This window comes from Stegodyphus dumicola, chromosome 4 (assembly GCF_044657685.1).
Source record: "Stegodyphus dumicola isolate Sdum_Otavi_A_Nest chromosome 4, ASM4465768v1".
In the NCBI taxonomy this organism is placed as follows: Eukaryota; Metazoa; Arthropoda; class Arachnida; order Araneae; family Eresidae; genus Stegodyphus; species Stegodyphus dumicola.
Window position 1 is genome coordinate 221,195,269 of NC_140771.1, and position 14,555 is coordinate 221,209,823.

At 27.3% G+C, this 14,555-nt stretch overlaps 1 protein-coding gene across 5 annotated transcripts in view; it reads right to left on the minus strand.

Annotated features, from left to right (window-relative positions):
• Positions 1-350: 350 nt before the first annotated feature.
• LOC118189290 (ras guanyl-releasing protein 3-like) overlaps positions 351-14,555 on the minus strand; it is a 194,450-nt gene continuing 180,245 nt past the window's right edge. For all 5 annotated transcript variants that reach the window (XM_085816009.1, XM_085816010.1, XM_085816011.1 and 2 more), the window contains 2 exons: positions 12,388-12,600; positions 351-9,697 (listed from right to left, as the gene is read on the minus strand). In XM_085816009.1, the coding sequence (XP_085672135.1) occupies positions 9,531-9,697; positions 12,388-12,600 (380 nt within the window). In that variant the 3' untranslated portion in view covers positions 351-9,530. The remainder of the gene's footprint in view (positions 9,698-12,387; positions 12,601-14,555) is intronic.

The following is a 14,555-nucleotide window of genomic DNA, read 5'->3' on the forward strand; positions in this document are numbered from 1 at the left end:
TCGTGTACTTTTTGCATTTATTTAAATAACCAAATAATACTACTAGAAAACCACTTCATTGTCATCGAAAAATAATTTAATTACTTTCATTTAAATTCGTTATTTATTGTAAGGAAACGACGTTAATCAGTTATTTCATACATTTGCTGACAAAGACACTTTGATCACATGGGTGAATTTTGCTTTATTAAGTGTTTGAATATATGATCATATGCATAAAATTAACAAAACAATGAATGTTTGTAGTTTTAAGCAATGCAATTTTTACAGTGTTTAACACGGAGTAAATTATTTCTGTATTAATTTGTATGTATACTTTAATATTAAAAATTAATTCTTAAAACACAAAAGAGAATGACATTTTTCTTTATTTTCTTTTATATAGTTGTACGAACATCATTCACTAATTGTAACAAATTGCAAGTATATTAACTATGTGAATAATCACAGAGAAATAAAGCAACAGTTTTTTCCTCCATTAGGAACTTAAAATTCTAAATTTTTAAGGCAACTTATAAGCAACCAATGAAAATATTTTAAAATTAGTGTAAGCTAAATCTTTATTTTTAAATGAATAACAGACGAATGATGGCAAATCTGTGATAAGACTCATATTAAAAAAAGTGGAAATTCTTCCCTGTTTTAAGAGCGTAAATGAAAATGAGATTTTATACTTAAATCAGATCTTTTAATGGATATGTGAATATGGACCAGACGGTCACACAGATGTATCTATAAAATATGTTTCAGGTCTTCAATTAAAAATTTTTCAACATTAAATGTACCAATGCAAATTACTTTTCCTAATTTTTTTCCGATAAACTTCAAATTATAACTAACAATTTTATAAATAGAAGTCAAAATGTTAACAAAGTAATTCAAAAATCCATGAAAATTTCAGAAATTTGTAGAAATCAAACAAAAAGTGACAACAGAATGTGATTTGCACGAAAATGAATCGTATGTAGGATAAGATACCCATAAGATGAAAATGTGTAACCTTTCTCTGGTAGCTGCCCTAGACAGTGTAATGGTTTGAGGAGATTATCCGAAACCAAGGACAGGGCTGGATTAACCATTAAGTAATAAGGTTAGAGCATCAAAGAAAGGGAGCACCACAAAAAGGCCTTTAGGTAAGGGGGCACCAACAAATTTCCAGTTGCCCTTTTTAACATGGAATGCATGGTGCAACTAAACTAAAATTGAGAGAGAAGGAATGAATAAGAAAAATTGGTGTAAGCATAATGTAGGTTCTTTAAAGGTCCTTTATTCCAATCCTGACCAAGGATATGAAGTTTCTTGCATGATTTATTTATGAAGAAATACGTTATGTATCATAATATCAACCCCTTAGCTCTCATACATAAATGATACTCGGGCACCTGCGAATGACAGAATTGCTCATACATGGGTGTGATTCAAACGAATTTGGGTAATGAAAATGTACATCAATGCGTGTTATTTGCGCATCTGGGTACACGTTTCCATCATATAATGTATCAATGGAATTAATTTTCCTATGTTTCAAGACTTTATGTGTCATTTAAAAATTTTCATACATATTATTAACATTAAAACAAATTAATTTTTGAAAATTTCTTTTTTAAATGCATTTTAAATTTTAAGGCGTATTTTATAGGTGTCTCTGATAGTTTCGAGTTACAATTAATAACATTTATAAATAAAAGTCAAAATGTTTAATACCGTATTCATCCCCTAGCTTTTTAAAGTGTTAAGTTCTGAAAATTTTAAAAATGTTCGCATAATTTTCCCCTTCCTCTTTTGTACATATTTTTAGTCCAAAGGGATTTGAATCCCGAAGGACTATTAGTTTCATTTTGGCATTTTGCGTCGGACGGATAAATGTCGGTTCACTTTTCAAACTGTTGCCATAAAATGTTAGAGACCTGCATTATATTTGAAGAAATTAAATAATGAAAATCTGCGTAAATGTATGTATATTTCTTACATTGTCATAAAATAACAGTACATAGAGTCATCGAATTTTGAATAACGTAATCCTCCAACGAATATGAGCATGTGGAAGACCAAATTTGAAATTTGTTTTATGATCGATTTCCTATTTTTTAAAACTTTGACGAATTTTTGATTAACAAACTCAAGGATTTCAAAGCGAGCAATGGCAACGTTGTGCAGAAAAAACATTTTTATCTCCAGCGCGTGAGTCTCTGTATCGGAAATTCTAAAGATATGCTCGTTTTAAAACTATTTTGCGATATTGCTGTTGCACTGGATCTTATGGTTTAAGTGCGAGGAACATGATATTTAATAAAGAAAGGTAACACACAAAATGTTAAAAAACGCCCCTTTGGACGTAATTTAAAATCTGAAACATTTCAGATTTTTTTTAATTTTTTTTTTTTTTTCTCTGACAGCTAGTTTATTGGTAAATTGTATTCCCATTATTATATTTACTTTTATTCGATGTATTCAATTTGTTATTTGCATATTAGCACTTCATCCATTTTATTTTCTCTTCCATTTATTATTTGAAACTTAGATTCTTCCTTAAACTATCCGGACGAGGCAGGTGTTCTCATATTTAATAAAACTTTCCAAACATGTAATTTCAGCTTACTTCTGTTGTTTACATTCCAGCCTACTGTAGCCTTGTCTACCGCTGATATGTTCGAGCTTTCGAAATCCGCGTCTTTTGTTCGTTCCTCTTCATTCCTTCGATGTCCCTTTTGGAAACTGCTGTCAAAAGTCATACATGCGAGGTACCCCTCGCGCTTTACCATGGAGGTAGGAAGTTAGATGGAGTGGCCCTAAACCGGTTTCCCCATACCCTGCTTTGAAGCACTGGCGATCCCTTCTTTGGTGACCAAAACATTGGGTAATTTACCATTGAGTTCAGTGGGTTCTGACACGATCGGATGTAAATATTTGTAATTACGTCATAAGTATGCATATAAATGTATATATTTTCTTTTTCTACAATACTTCAGAGTCCTAAGTATATGAAAAGAATACATTTTTAAACAACATTTCATTCTGAACGAAATTAAACGCTATACTTTTTGCAGAACAGTTTGCTCAATGGTTTAATTTGAAATATTTTCACAAGTTTTCGTTAATTACATTAGAAAAAAATTTAAGGTAATTCGATTTGATTCGGTTAAGGATTACAAATATTAAGATCAAAGTTTATTGTATTATTAAAATTATGTATTATTTCTTTTCTATTTATACAGCTTCTTCCTAAAATACTTTCTCAAATATGACATGACTTTTTAGCGTCTAAGGCATCTTTTAAATCGAAAACTATAAGTCAATTTATAATTAATGCTCTATTTGGTCCATTTCAAATTAGAGCACCTTTCAATTTAATAGCGAAATACTTTAAATAGTACTTAACTTTCTCTGAATATTTCTGAAAGGGAATAAAATAAGGATTATTTTTAAAATATTATTTAAAACTTATAACTGACTTATATAAGGGGAATATATGACTGATAAGGGGAATAATTCTTTTAATTATACTTATTAGATTTTTTTACCCTTAATTTCAACAATACATATTCCAAAACTCTTCTTTATTACTTTCTTAAGTACGCATCTCATAGAAATTGCTTTACAATACCTTCTTTTAACGGATTGCTTTCCAGTATGAACAATTCTTGCTTAAATAGTTTTGTAACGTATTTGTCAAGAAGATGTCAATTTATGTTTACAATTCAATGTTAAGGTTATTATATATTTAGATAATATTTATAATCATTATAAATTTAGATGCATTTAATAATTAGATTTCTTCACAGTAACTTTCACAGTTATTTATGAATGAATAAATCCTTCATTTCATATACATTTATAAATAATTTAATAAATATTTACGTATTTTGTTAAAGGCAGATACATGCCTTTTTGGATACACATGCATAAATACCCATACATATTTCATATTTTTCATTTCCGGCATGTGGAAATCTTTAATTTCTGTGCATTCACTATATTTTTTGACACTAATTTTAAAAAGTAAATGTTACAATAATATGTGGGTGTGAAAAATTTATTTTATTTAAAACATTTGGCGTTTGGAACATAAAGTAAAAGTAGCGAATACTCTATTAAGGGTGTCGAAAAATGTATACAATCTTAAAGGTACGGTGAGGTATTTTTCATTCTTTAAGCATAACTTTTTTGCTAAAATCTACATTTCTGTAGTTCAACAGCTTAGAATTTTATAAAACAAATTCATAATCAAAATCGCTGTTGTTAGTTATCCAAAAATGACCAAGATGCGATTTTTGTATAAATGTCACTAAACTATACAAATTGCTATTATCCATCATACTAGGAATGTTTCTTTTATGCGGAAGTGTCCCGTTTTTCAATTTGTATGGAACTGTCGTGTGTCGAAATATTATCTGAGCACTGTCAAGCGAGCTTCTGAATGTAAACAATAAACACCCCATCTGGTGACCGAAGCTTCGGAGTAGTGCTTCACTTCTAATGCTGGTTTGGCCACTCCTTCCTTTCTTACCTCCATGCACTTTACAAGGTAATTAACTGAGCCAGACACGTTGCGCTCTACGAAATGTGTCTAGCTCAATTACTGTCTCATATCGGAATTCAATATCCATCAGATATTGTAACATTACTATTACTAAAAATCCTTATTGGAATGAAGATTTCTTTTAAATAAATAATATTTTAATGGTACCAGTAGTTTATCCATGACTACTTTTCATTTACCGCCTTTTTCAAAAATTAAATTACTCTCAAAATTTTATTCTGTCAATTTTTGCACCATAAAGTTTGTTTAAAAAAAAAAAAAAAAAGAGGAGAAATAAATACAGTATTTTTACTTGACTAGGAAATACAGTCATGTGAACTCGTGTACTAATAGAAATTAAATCCATTGACGTTGCATATACAATGAATGTATAAGAAAGTCGATCAGATTAACATAATATCTATATATCTATATACTAGGGAACTTTTTCTCCACAGAAATATAGCTTACAAACTTGTTTTCTAATCAAGAAATATTTAGATTTTGACCGTCTTCAATTACAAAATGATTATTCTGAACTGATTTTTTGGGGGAACAGGGATGAGCATTAAATAGTTACCTAATCAGAATACCCACCAATAAAAGCTATCCAGAATCATTTTTACTATTATGGTTGTTATTATTATTGTTCCCATATTATTGTGCTTTCTATCAGTGAAAAGTTGAACTAAATATTTACCCCCAGTAAAAAAAAAAATAATAATAATAATTCCACTTTTTTAGGATTCATTTTCAAGCAAACCACATTCCCTTATACTTGTTTTGACTTTTAGAGATTTACGAATTTCTAGATCACTCTGTTTTTACTTGAAATATTTAAATACTACAAAACATTAAAATATAGCACAAAAAATTAATACAACACTAGATATTCATAAACATGAGATAGAAAATCTCATAGGAAACAGAGGAAAATATTTCAGTGTAGTGTAACATAAGTACATGACACTCTGAAAATCTGTATAATTATAAAAATGCCTTTTTTGGTGTGGGTGAGGTAGATTGTTAGTTTGTGACTTAAAATAAAAATCTTAAATACATACGTAGAAAATGAAATAGTTTATCTTAATTGCAACCTAAAAAGTATTTAAAAAATTTCATAATTCTATAATTAGTTATTTCAGAATGCATTGTGATAAAAATGAAAAAAAGACAAAGAATGTCACTAACTAAAGAAAATTTGATGCATAGGAAATACTTCTATTTAATTCTAAAGTTGTTAAATTCTCTATCTATTTTATTAAAATTTCAATCATGGTATGTACATATGATTCATGTTAAAGAGTAATCTTTAAAAAGATGGCAATTTTTAAAATTCTGTTAATATTATTCACTCAAAATCACTAACAAGTTCATAGTAATACTTTTCATCCTAAAATTCTTATCAAATTAAAAGCTATGTATAAATTCAATACATAAAATTCTTAGTAATCCGTCTGACTAGGAAATACAGTCATGAACTCATTCACTACTAGAGGTTAAGTGAACTGGTATACATATACAATGTATAAGAAAGCCAATCAGATTCAAATCTACATTATATATATATATTCATATTACAGTATTTAAAAATCTGAACTATATGAAAATATAGTTCACTGTATTTGTGAGGTTTTCATAAAATACAATACTTTAGGCTAAACAGATGGTCCCAATTCATTTGGCTTATGAGAAATTAATTTATGACAGTTGGTTATAGTACAAATAAAATTATGCATTTCAACTTATAAAATACAGTTAAAATCACAACAATCAGGTTACAAAATTGGTCTCGTATTACATATTATAAAAACGTTTACATTTTATCACACATTTTTAAAAAGCTCTTAACATGCTTTCAGAAAAAAAAAAAAAAAAAAAAAAAAAAAAAAAAAAAAAAGCAAATTATAATAATTATACCTTAATGCCTACCAAATATAATGTTTTAAATCAAAGAAATAGTTTGCTGTTTCTTATATTAAATTATTTGTTTCTGACATTAACAGTTTTTAATCAAGCAGTTCTTAAAATATACTAATTTACAGAAATACAAATTTTAAAAATTTAAATGCACATTCATATTGATGTTGAATATTTACTTGTTTTAATACAATTAAAGTATTGACTCAATTCAAATCGAATTATTTTGCACACAATTATAAGGATAGAATAAAAACAAATCGATTAACAATATATTATTTATCTCAACTAGAATATGAAAACAGTGAATTTCAATTTATATTTAAAACTGATCATTGCAGTTCAAAAATTATTTTCAAAATACTACGTGTTGCACCAATAGGTGGATTCTTTGATATATATCCAACAACTACGCCAGTCAGAAAAATTTTTGCTCTCTATACGTCTATATTATATTTCTGAACATCTTTTTCAGTCAATGACTTTCCTGTAAATATCTTATGGTCTAATGTCACAGTCCTTCATATCTACATAACTTAAATTTCTAAACATCTCTAAAATTAATGTACTACTTATAACAACATAACAAAATGTTAAATAAATATTTAAAAAAAATCACAAAATATATCAGTTTTTTAACACTAATATATTGAATAAATAATATTACTCAATATATCAGTACTAAAAAAAACTAATATATTGACTAATATATTGAGTAATTTCAAAAGTATATTTAAGTTATATATAAGTCGTATATAAACTTAAATATACTTTTGAAATTACTTAAATATACTTATTACGTAAATAAAATAACATAAGTTAACAAATACTGTATATTATAAAATGTATAACGACATTAAATACAGAAAATAACACAAGGATTTGAAATATTTAAAATATTAAATGAATTGTCACATTTGTGTTAAGAATTTAAAGCAGGAATTATACATCATTAAATTAATTGTTTAAACTCGGTGATTTCTTAAACATGTTCTTTCTTAAACATTCCTAACAATCATTTTATATATTTAATATAAAAATACTGTACTCTAAACACTTTGGTAAATTTTATTCAAACAGTCTAGGCAAAATATATGAAACCCTTCTCCAAATAATATATCAATAATTATTAGTTAAACAATTAATGAATATGGTAGCAAGGTACTCATAACAATCTGAGTAATAGCAACAACAATCATTTCAGCATTCATCAACAGCAGCTTTCTGATAGGAAACTTAGTATTTAAACCGAAGAATTATACTAAACCTGTGACTGGTATACTTATAAGTATCATTGAGAATTCCCATTATAAATATTAAAATGTATCTGAGTGTTGGCCTGAATATAAAGAAGGAGTCCTCCCTTTAAAATATTTTTCTAAAAAACCATAACATTTTAATATACAGCCTAAAATTTAAGAAATGTATTAGGATAATTTATATCACCAATTCCCAATTTCTTAATGTCTAAACTTAAAAAAAATATTCATAGTATGATATTTAGGCCATTGTATTACTTTTTTTTAACATATGAAACTCATATTATGCAAGGCATTTCTTATATGCAATGCTTTTGCCTCCTCTCCTTCTGAAGCAATGTCAAAATTACAGGGCTGTTTTATGTTTTATATATGAGGCCTTCTTATTATTAAGGTCAAGATAAATAAGTATATATATACATACATGTGGGTGTGTGGTGATGTGTATACAGTAGACTCTTCCTATAGAATAGTAGAAAAGGAATTAAAATGTGTTTCTTATAAAAAAATATAAATTGGAAAAAGTTTGGGATACATTTTGATGAACAAATTTTAGTAAAATGCAATCGTCAGCAACTTTAGCTTGCTTTACTTTTTGCTTGACTGACAGAGCTATACATAAAGTCTTATAAAATTTCCGCTTTGAAGTGAAAACAAAATGCCAGTCAATGAAAGAAATCTAAAGAATATTTTTTATTTGTATGGATTGCTGAAAAAATATACATTTGTAGGCACAAATCTTGCATTAGTAAAACCAGTTTAGAAAGAAAATGAGATTTTACAATGAAACTCAAAATTAGCTTTCCTGCAATCTTATCTTCTAATTGGCTAAAAATGGCATCAAATACTGGGATTTATTTTTTTTTTTTTGGGGGGGGGGAGTATGAAAAAATAGGAGAGGGAAAAATTGTTTTCCTAAATTTTCAATTGTAAGAAATTCCACTTCATTGATTACTTTTAAATAGATGCTGAAATTTAACAGGATATAATAGATAAAGAATAAGTATAAATGTAATTTGCAAGAAGGAATTTTGACTTTTTCATATTCAAAATTTGACTTCTCCAATGTTAGTTCTACTAGAAGACTACTGTTCCTACTAAAACTTTGTTTTAGCAGTCAAATATATATGATATCAGGAATCAACTCTATACTGTAATATGTAAAATGAAAACAGAAATGCTTACTTTAGGAAATGAATAAGTAACCAAATTTTTCATATGATATTTGCTTAACATTTGATAAATATTTTTAGACCGATTTCCCCCCCCCCTGGGAGAGGAGGTAATTCATATAAATTATGAAGAATCAATATACTTGATTCTCAAATTTTATATTGTATATAAAATAATTTATGCAAATTAATTAAAATTCATTCACAGGAGACCTGTAATAATAAATCAGACATCATAACTGTGTCAACTATCTTAAAAATTACGATGTTTCTCAAGTGAATTATAGCAATTGAGACAATAAAGCAATAAAAATGAACTAATAAATGTAATCATGCTTGAAGAAAGTAAATAAGACATAAAAAAAAGACTGAAATAAAAAGTATAAAACAATGTAAAATACATTCACATTATGACAATTTTAATCAATGACTAGTATAAATGTTAAGTCTTTAAAACGTACTGTAGCACAAGAAGTACAGATACCTTGCATTATAAAAACTCCGAGAATTAAAAATGAACCATTTACATCAGTATGTGGAAGAACTGGAATGAGATTTTTTTTCATCTTTTTCTTTTAACAGTATTTTCAATACAACAATAAAAAAAACTAGAGTTCTTTATAATATTTCATATACATAAAAAATTACACAAAATACACTTCATGAAACCAGATGCTTTGACAATGGGGGTATTTTCTGTAAGGATGAACATTGCTGAATCAAAGCTTCGCTTTTGAATTCAGAGGGTGCTGGTGAAGGAGACGTGAATTCTTGCTGGCATCCACAACCACTAGATGAAGCCGTAATTTTTGTTGGAGATGGTGATTCTAATAAATTAAAGATATACAAATACCTTTGTGAATTTTATGTTACCTTTACAAGAAAAATTTTATTTGATGAAAAAAACTTCCAAGAAGTAATGAGATATAAAAGATTAGGCTGAAGAGGGGGAACGTTTTTCACAAAAAGTTTACAAGTGGTTACAATTCTGTAACGTGATACAAACATTATTTAATGTCATCTGTTAAAAGGGGAACAATAATGAAAGTGGACAGTGGAGACTGGGCTTGTCAGTTTCAAGTTAATTGGGAGAGAGTTAATTTCAGCGTTAAATCACTGGGAACAAAAGATATTCTCTTTAAGTAGATATTAAACATTTTTAACTTAAAGTTCATTTTTAAAACTGAAGAGCAGTTTCTGCAAAAATTATGATACATACTATTAAGACATTTAAAAAAACTATTGTAAAAATTTCCTAAGACATTGGTTTATTCTATCTATGTAGTCCTAATGAAAAATAAAGACTATAAAAAGTTGAAAGTGAAGAATATACGTACAGGATACGAAACTACTACTCCCAGCTTGTCTAACTGGAGGCAGTCACTATAGTAACAGAACTTGTATACTCCAGGGAGGGGAAATCTAAAGTTTTATTGCTATGTTGTTTAGGGAAAATGTTGGCCTTGGGAAAGATAAACAGTATTATTACAAGCATTTTATTTAAAGGGGGGGAAATGCATATATTGACAATTAATCATAAAGTGCATCAAGATGACAAACTTAAAGCCATTTTTTCAAGTTACCCTACAAAAAAGTGATTAGGGTTAGTTTCTGAGGCAGCAGACAATTGTAGACCTTCTTTTGTTACGTGTCCTTGTGGTAGACAAGACACTAGTTGATGCTGTAATCAAAACGCACAGTTTTTATCACAGGTTCTTAAGTTTCATTGATATAAAATATGAGAGCCTCATACATACAGAATAAAACTAATTGAATTTTCACAAGAGATGTGCCAATTTGAAAATAACTGTGCACCTAATATAAAATATTAAACAAACTGTTCCTTTAATCATTGCTTTCATCCATGCATGCATTCTAAAATACCAATAATTCTGGCAATATGTTACTCAGTTTTTATTTCTACATACACAGGGTTACTAAATTTTTTAACTCGAATATTTAACTAGATTTAACTTTGAATGAATTTTTGAACTTCTATTTATAAAGTTAATATTGAGTTTTTAAATTTAGGACATCTTTTCTACTATTGAATTTCTACAATTAAGACAACTTTCTGAATAATGATTACTGATAACAATTCTTTAAAGATGCACATAATATGGGATTGACAGTTGCTGAATTGATAAAAATGAATTTATAGTAAACTGAACCTATAAAATAGTTACATGAAAAAACATAAAGGCATTTTCAGAATTCAAACTGAGTTTTCAAAGATTATGAAAAGACAAAGAGACACATTATCAGTACCCTGCAATCACTTCTGAAGACTTTTAGTTCTTTTAGGAGAAAGAAAGACAGTGCTTCAATCATTTGATCATGAATGAACCATGATGATTATTTTTTTCTGATTGAACTGTGCCTTATGTTGTCATATCTGGTTCTATGATAAGTGAATAACTTTCAGGGCTAATGCAAGAAAATATATTGCATGCATCTTTCTAGCTGAGCATCAAAGGAGAGTAAGTTGAAGTAGACAATGATATCACTTAAAAAAAAAATTGTAAACTGGAGGTCAGCATGTAGGTGGTCAGTGAATTCAAATTCATTTTGAACTTTGCTTCACACTGTATTATGACATAAACAGAAAACAAGTCATTTTATCGAAATAGAGTTAAAAATATATTATCATGATCTGCATTAGAAAATTTTCAGCCATTTATTGAATTTTCTCTTTTTTACAGGCTTTGTTCCACTTTTAGTTATCACAAACTTCTAAGTAGATAAATGATGATGAAACATTCATGAGCTACTAAAATTTAAAATTGTATAATATATAATTGTGCATATATAAACACACTTGAAAAGGTACATGTAATTTTCTATTACTTTATTTACTTACAAAATTGAGTATCTTCAGATTTCACAGGTAATATATACATTAATCACGAAAAGTTAAAATATTTTCTGATAAGGATCAAGCTATAACTGCATAATGATTTAATTAAAATGAAGCTATTTAAAGCATTTAATAACTATAAATATTTATACAGCAGTTTACTGTGTTCAAACATTTTAAGTAAAATATAATATAAGCAGAATAACAGCATGTGGTACGTCAATTCTTCAACACACAATTATTACTCTTCCAGATTTAAAGTTTGCATCTTTAAGAAAAAAAAAAAAAAAAAAAAAAAAAAAAAACCATCTACAGATACTACTCACAGTGATAATGGTATTTCACTGAAAACAAAGGTCAACATGTAAATAAACTTTTTAAATCAATTTTTAAGGATCAGTAATTAAAAAGTAATCACTCTGTAACTGCATGTGACCTGTCCTTTAAATACCATGGAATATAATTTGTAGAAAGCTCTGGATAAAAATATGACTTTTAAAGCAAGATTATAAAAGTAAGCATATCATAATTGCTTTTAAAATAATTATGAATTAAACAGAAAATATTGAGATAAATTACTATTGATAGAACTATGTTGCAGTTTTCAATGAACAAACATTTAAAGTAAGCAACAAAATTAATTATAAAAACTGTACTAACTAGTAGTTGGACTCTTTGGAAAATCTTTGAATACATCTGTACTTTTCACATTTTCTGGTTGTGACTCGTCAATTATAACAAAGCCATTGTCACAGTTGCAGAGGTCACTGTCTGTGCTTGTTCTAGAGCTGAGACTAGAATCTCCATCTGACTGACTACTTTTCAACTGCCTTCGCCAAGGTCTTTGAATTTTTGATTTTAGCTTTGATCCATCTTAAATTCAAAATTGCATAATATAATTATGCATATATAAACTCACAAGAAAAGTTTATTATATGTAATTTGCCATACTTTATTTACTCAGCAAATTTAGTGTCTTCAGATTTCACAGATAATATATACATTAATTATGAAATGGTAAAAATATTTTCTGATAGGATCAAGCTGTAACTCTATAATGATTTCATTAAAATGAAGCTTTTTAAGCATTTAATAATCATAAACATTGCTATAGCAGTTTATTGTGTTAAAGTACATCAAAATATAATAATTATTCAAAAACTTTTAAATTCTTTAAATCAACAGAACAAAAGATAACAAGAAAAACAAATAATTAAGGATCCCCCCCCCCAGAAAAACATGAAACAACAGTCAAATATATGAACAGAAAATTTAGTTTTCATAACAATTTTCAAAAAGCTATTGCTCAATCATGTTATTCACAAAAGCTGATTTTCTGAAATTTAAAATTAATTTATGACATACTCTTTCCATAGAATAATGAGGTTTTAGAGTATGCTCAGAACACTAAATGTACTGAAATGCTGTGAATGAATTTTTCACCTAAGCATAACTGATAACATTTGTATAGAATGTTTTTAGTATCATCAGAAATCCACATTTTAATGTATAGCATGGGGATAAAAAAAAAAAAAAAAAAAAAAAAGAAAGATAATGCTACAAATTACGAGATTTCTTGTGTAGATGCTTTCAGTATGCTTTAATAATAACGACTAAGGGTTGGGAGTTTTCATTTGAAATTATTCATACAACAATTAAATCAATCTATTAAGAAGCTTTCTTTTTTGGAAATGTATTAATTAAAGATAAATCAATGCAAAATATTGCAATAAAAAGTTGTACAAACATGCCTTTGAGGGTTTTTGAAATTTAAAATATATAAATCACATTATGCAATTTGATAACTTGAATTAAAACATGCCCATTTATTTTAATAAACTTGAGTAGAATATATTTTTCCCCTCATTAGCAATGTACTGTACAAAATTCCAAATGCAGCAATATAGAAGTCCAGAAACATTCATGAGCTACTGAAAATATTAGATTGCTTTAAAGTAACTTAGGTTAAAAAAAAAAAAAAAAAAAAAAAAAAAAAAAAAAATTTACCAGAAATTTGCCATCTTTTTAATTATTTACAGCTTGTTTACTAATAAGAAATGATAAACAAGTTAAAAAAAAAGTGAGGCCTAATACATCAATGTTTGTATTACAAACTTTGACACAAAAATTATATGCACATTTTTCGGTTTTTAAACTGATACACTTACTGAAGCTACAGTTAATGACTAGATTTCTTCTATTAATAACTTTAAAAAAATTTAATTAAATGGAAAATTTTAGAATCAGAAATTTTTAAACTTGAAAATTTATGTTTTATTTTATAAAAAACAACCCAATGGTATGACTATAATGCATACGCTTTGAGTAATTTTGCTTTAAGCTTAAAAGATCTTCAAAGGAGAATAAGATTTTAAGAAAGCTGTATTTTAAAAAACTTATTTACATAACATTGTTTGAAGTGAAACTGTTAACAGTACATTTTTTTTTTTTTTTTTTTTTTTTTTTTTTTTTTGTGCATTAACTATTTGTACTCATATATGTTTAAATGCTAACTTAATCATTTGTTTACATGTTTCTCTAAGAATCTTTCTTTTCTCCCATGCACCATCCAAAAGTTAACCAATAAAATGAAAGCTAGGTTATTTGATTATGCAATAATGTTTTTTATTACACAAGACTTTCCTCAAAGATCACCAAAGGATCACTAAAATGAATAAAACTGATCACCAAAATGAATAAGTTGCTTTAAAACTCTAAATTATCTTATAAGATACCCCTACCCACTATAAGCATTTTATGCATTATTGTTAATTAGTATTATATAACACGTACAAAAACATGAACATGAGATAAAACATTAAATTTCT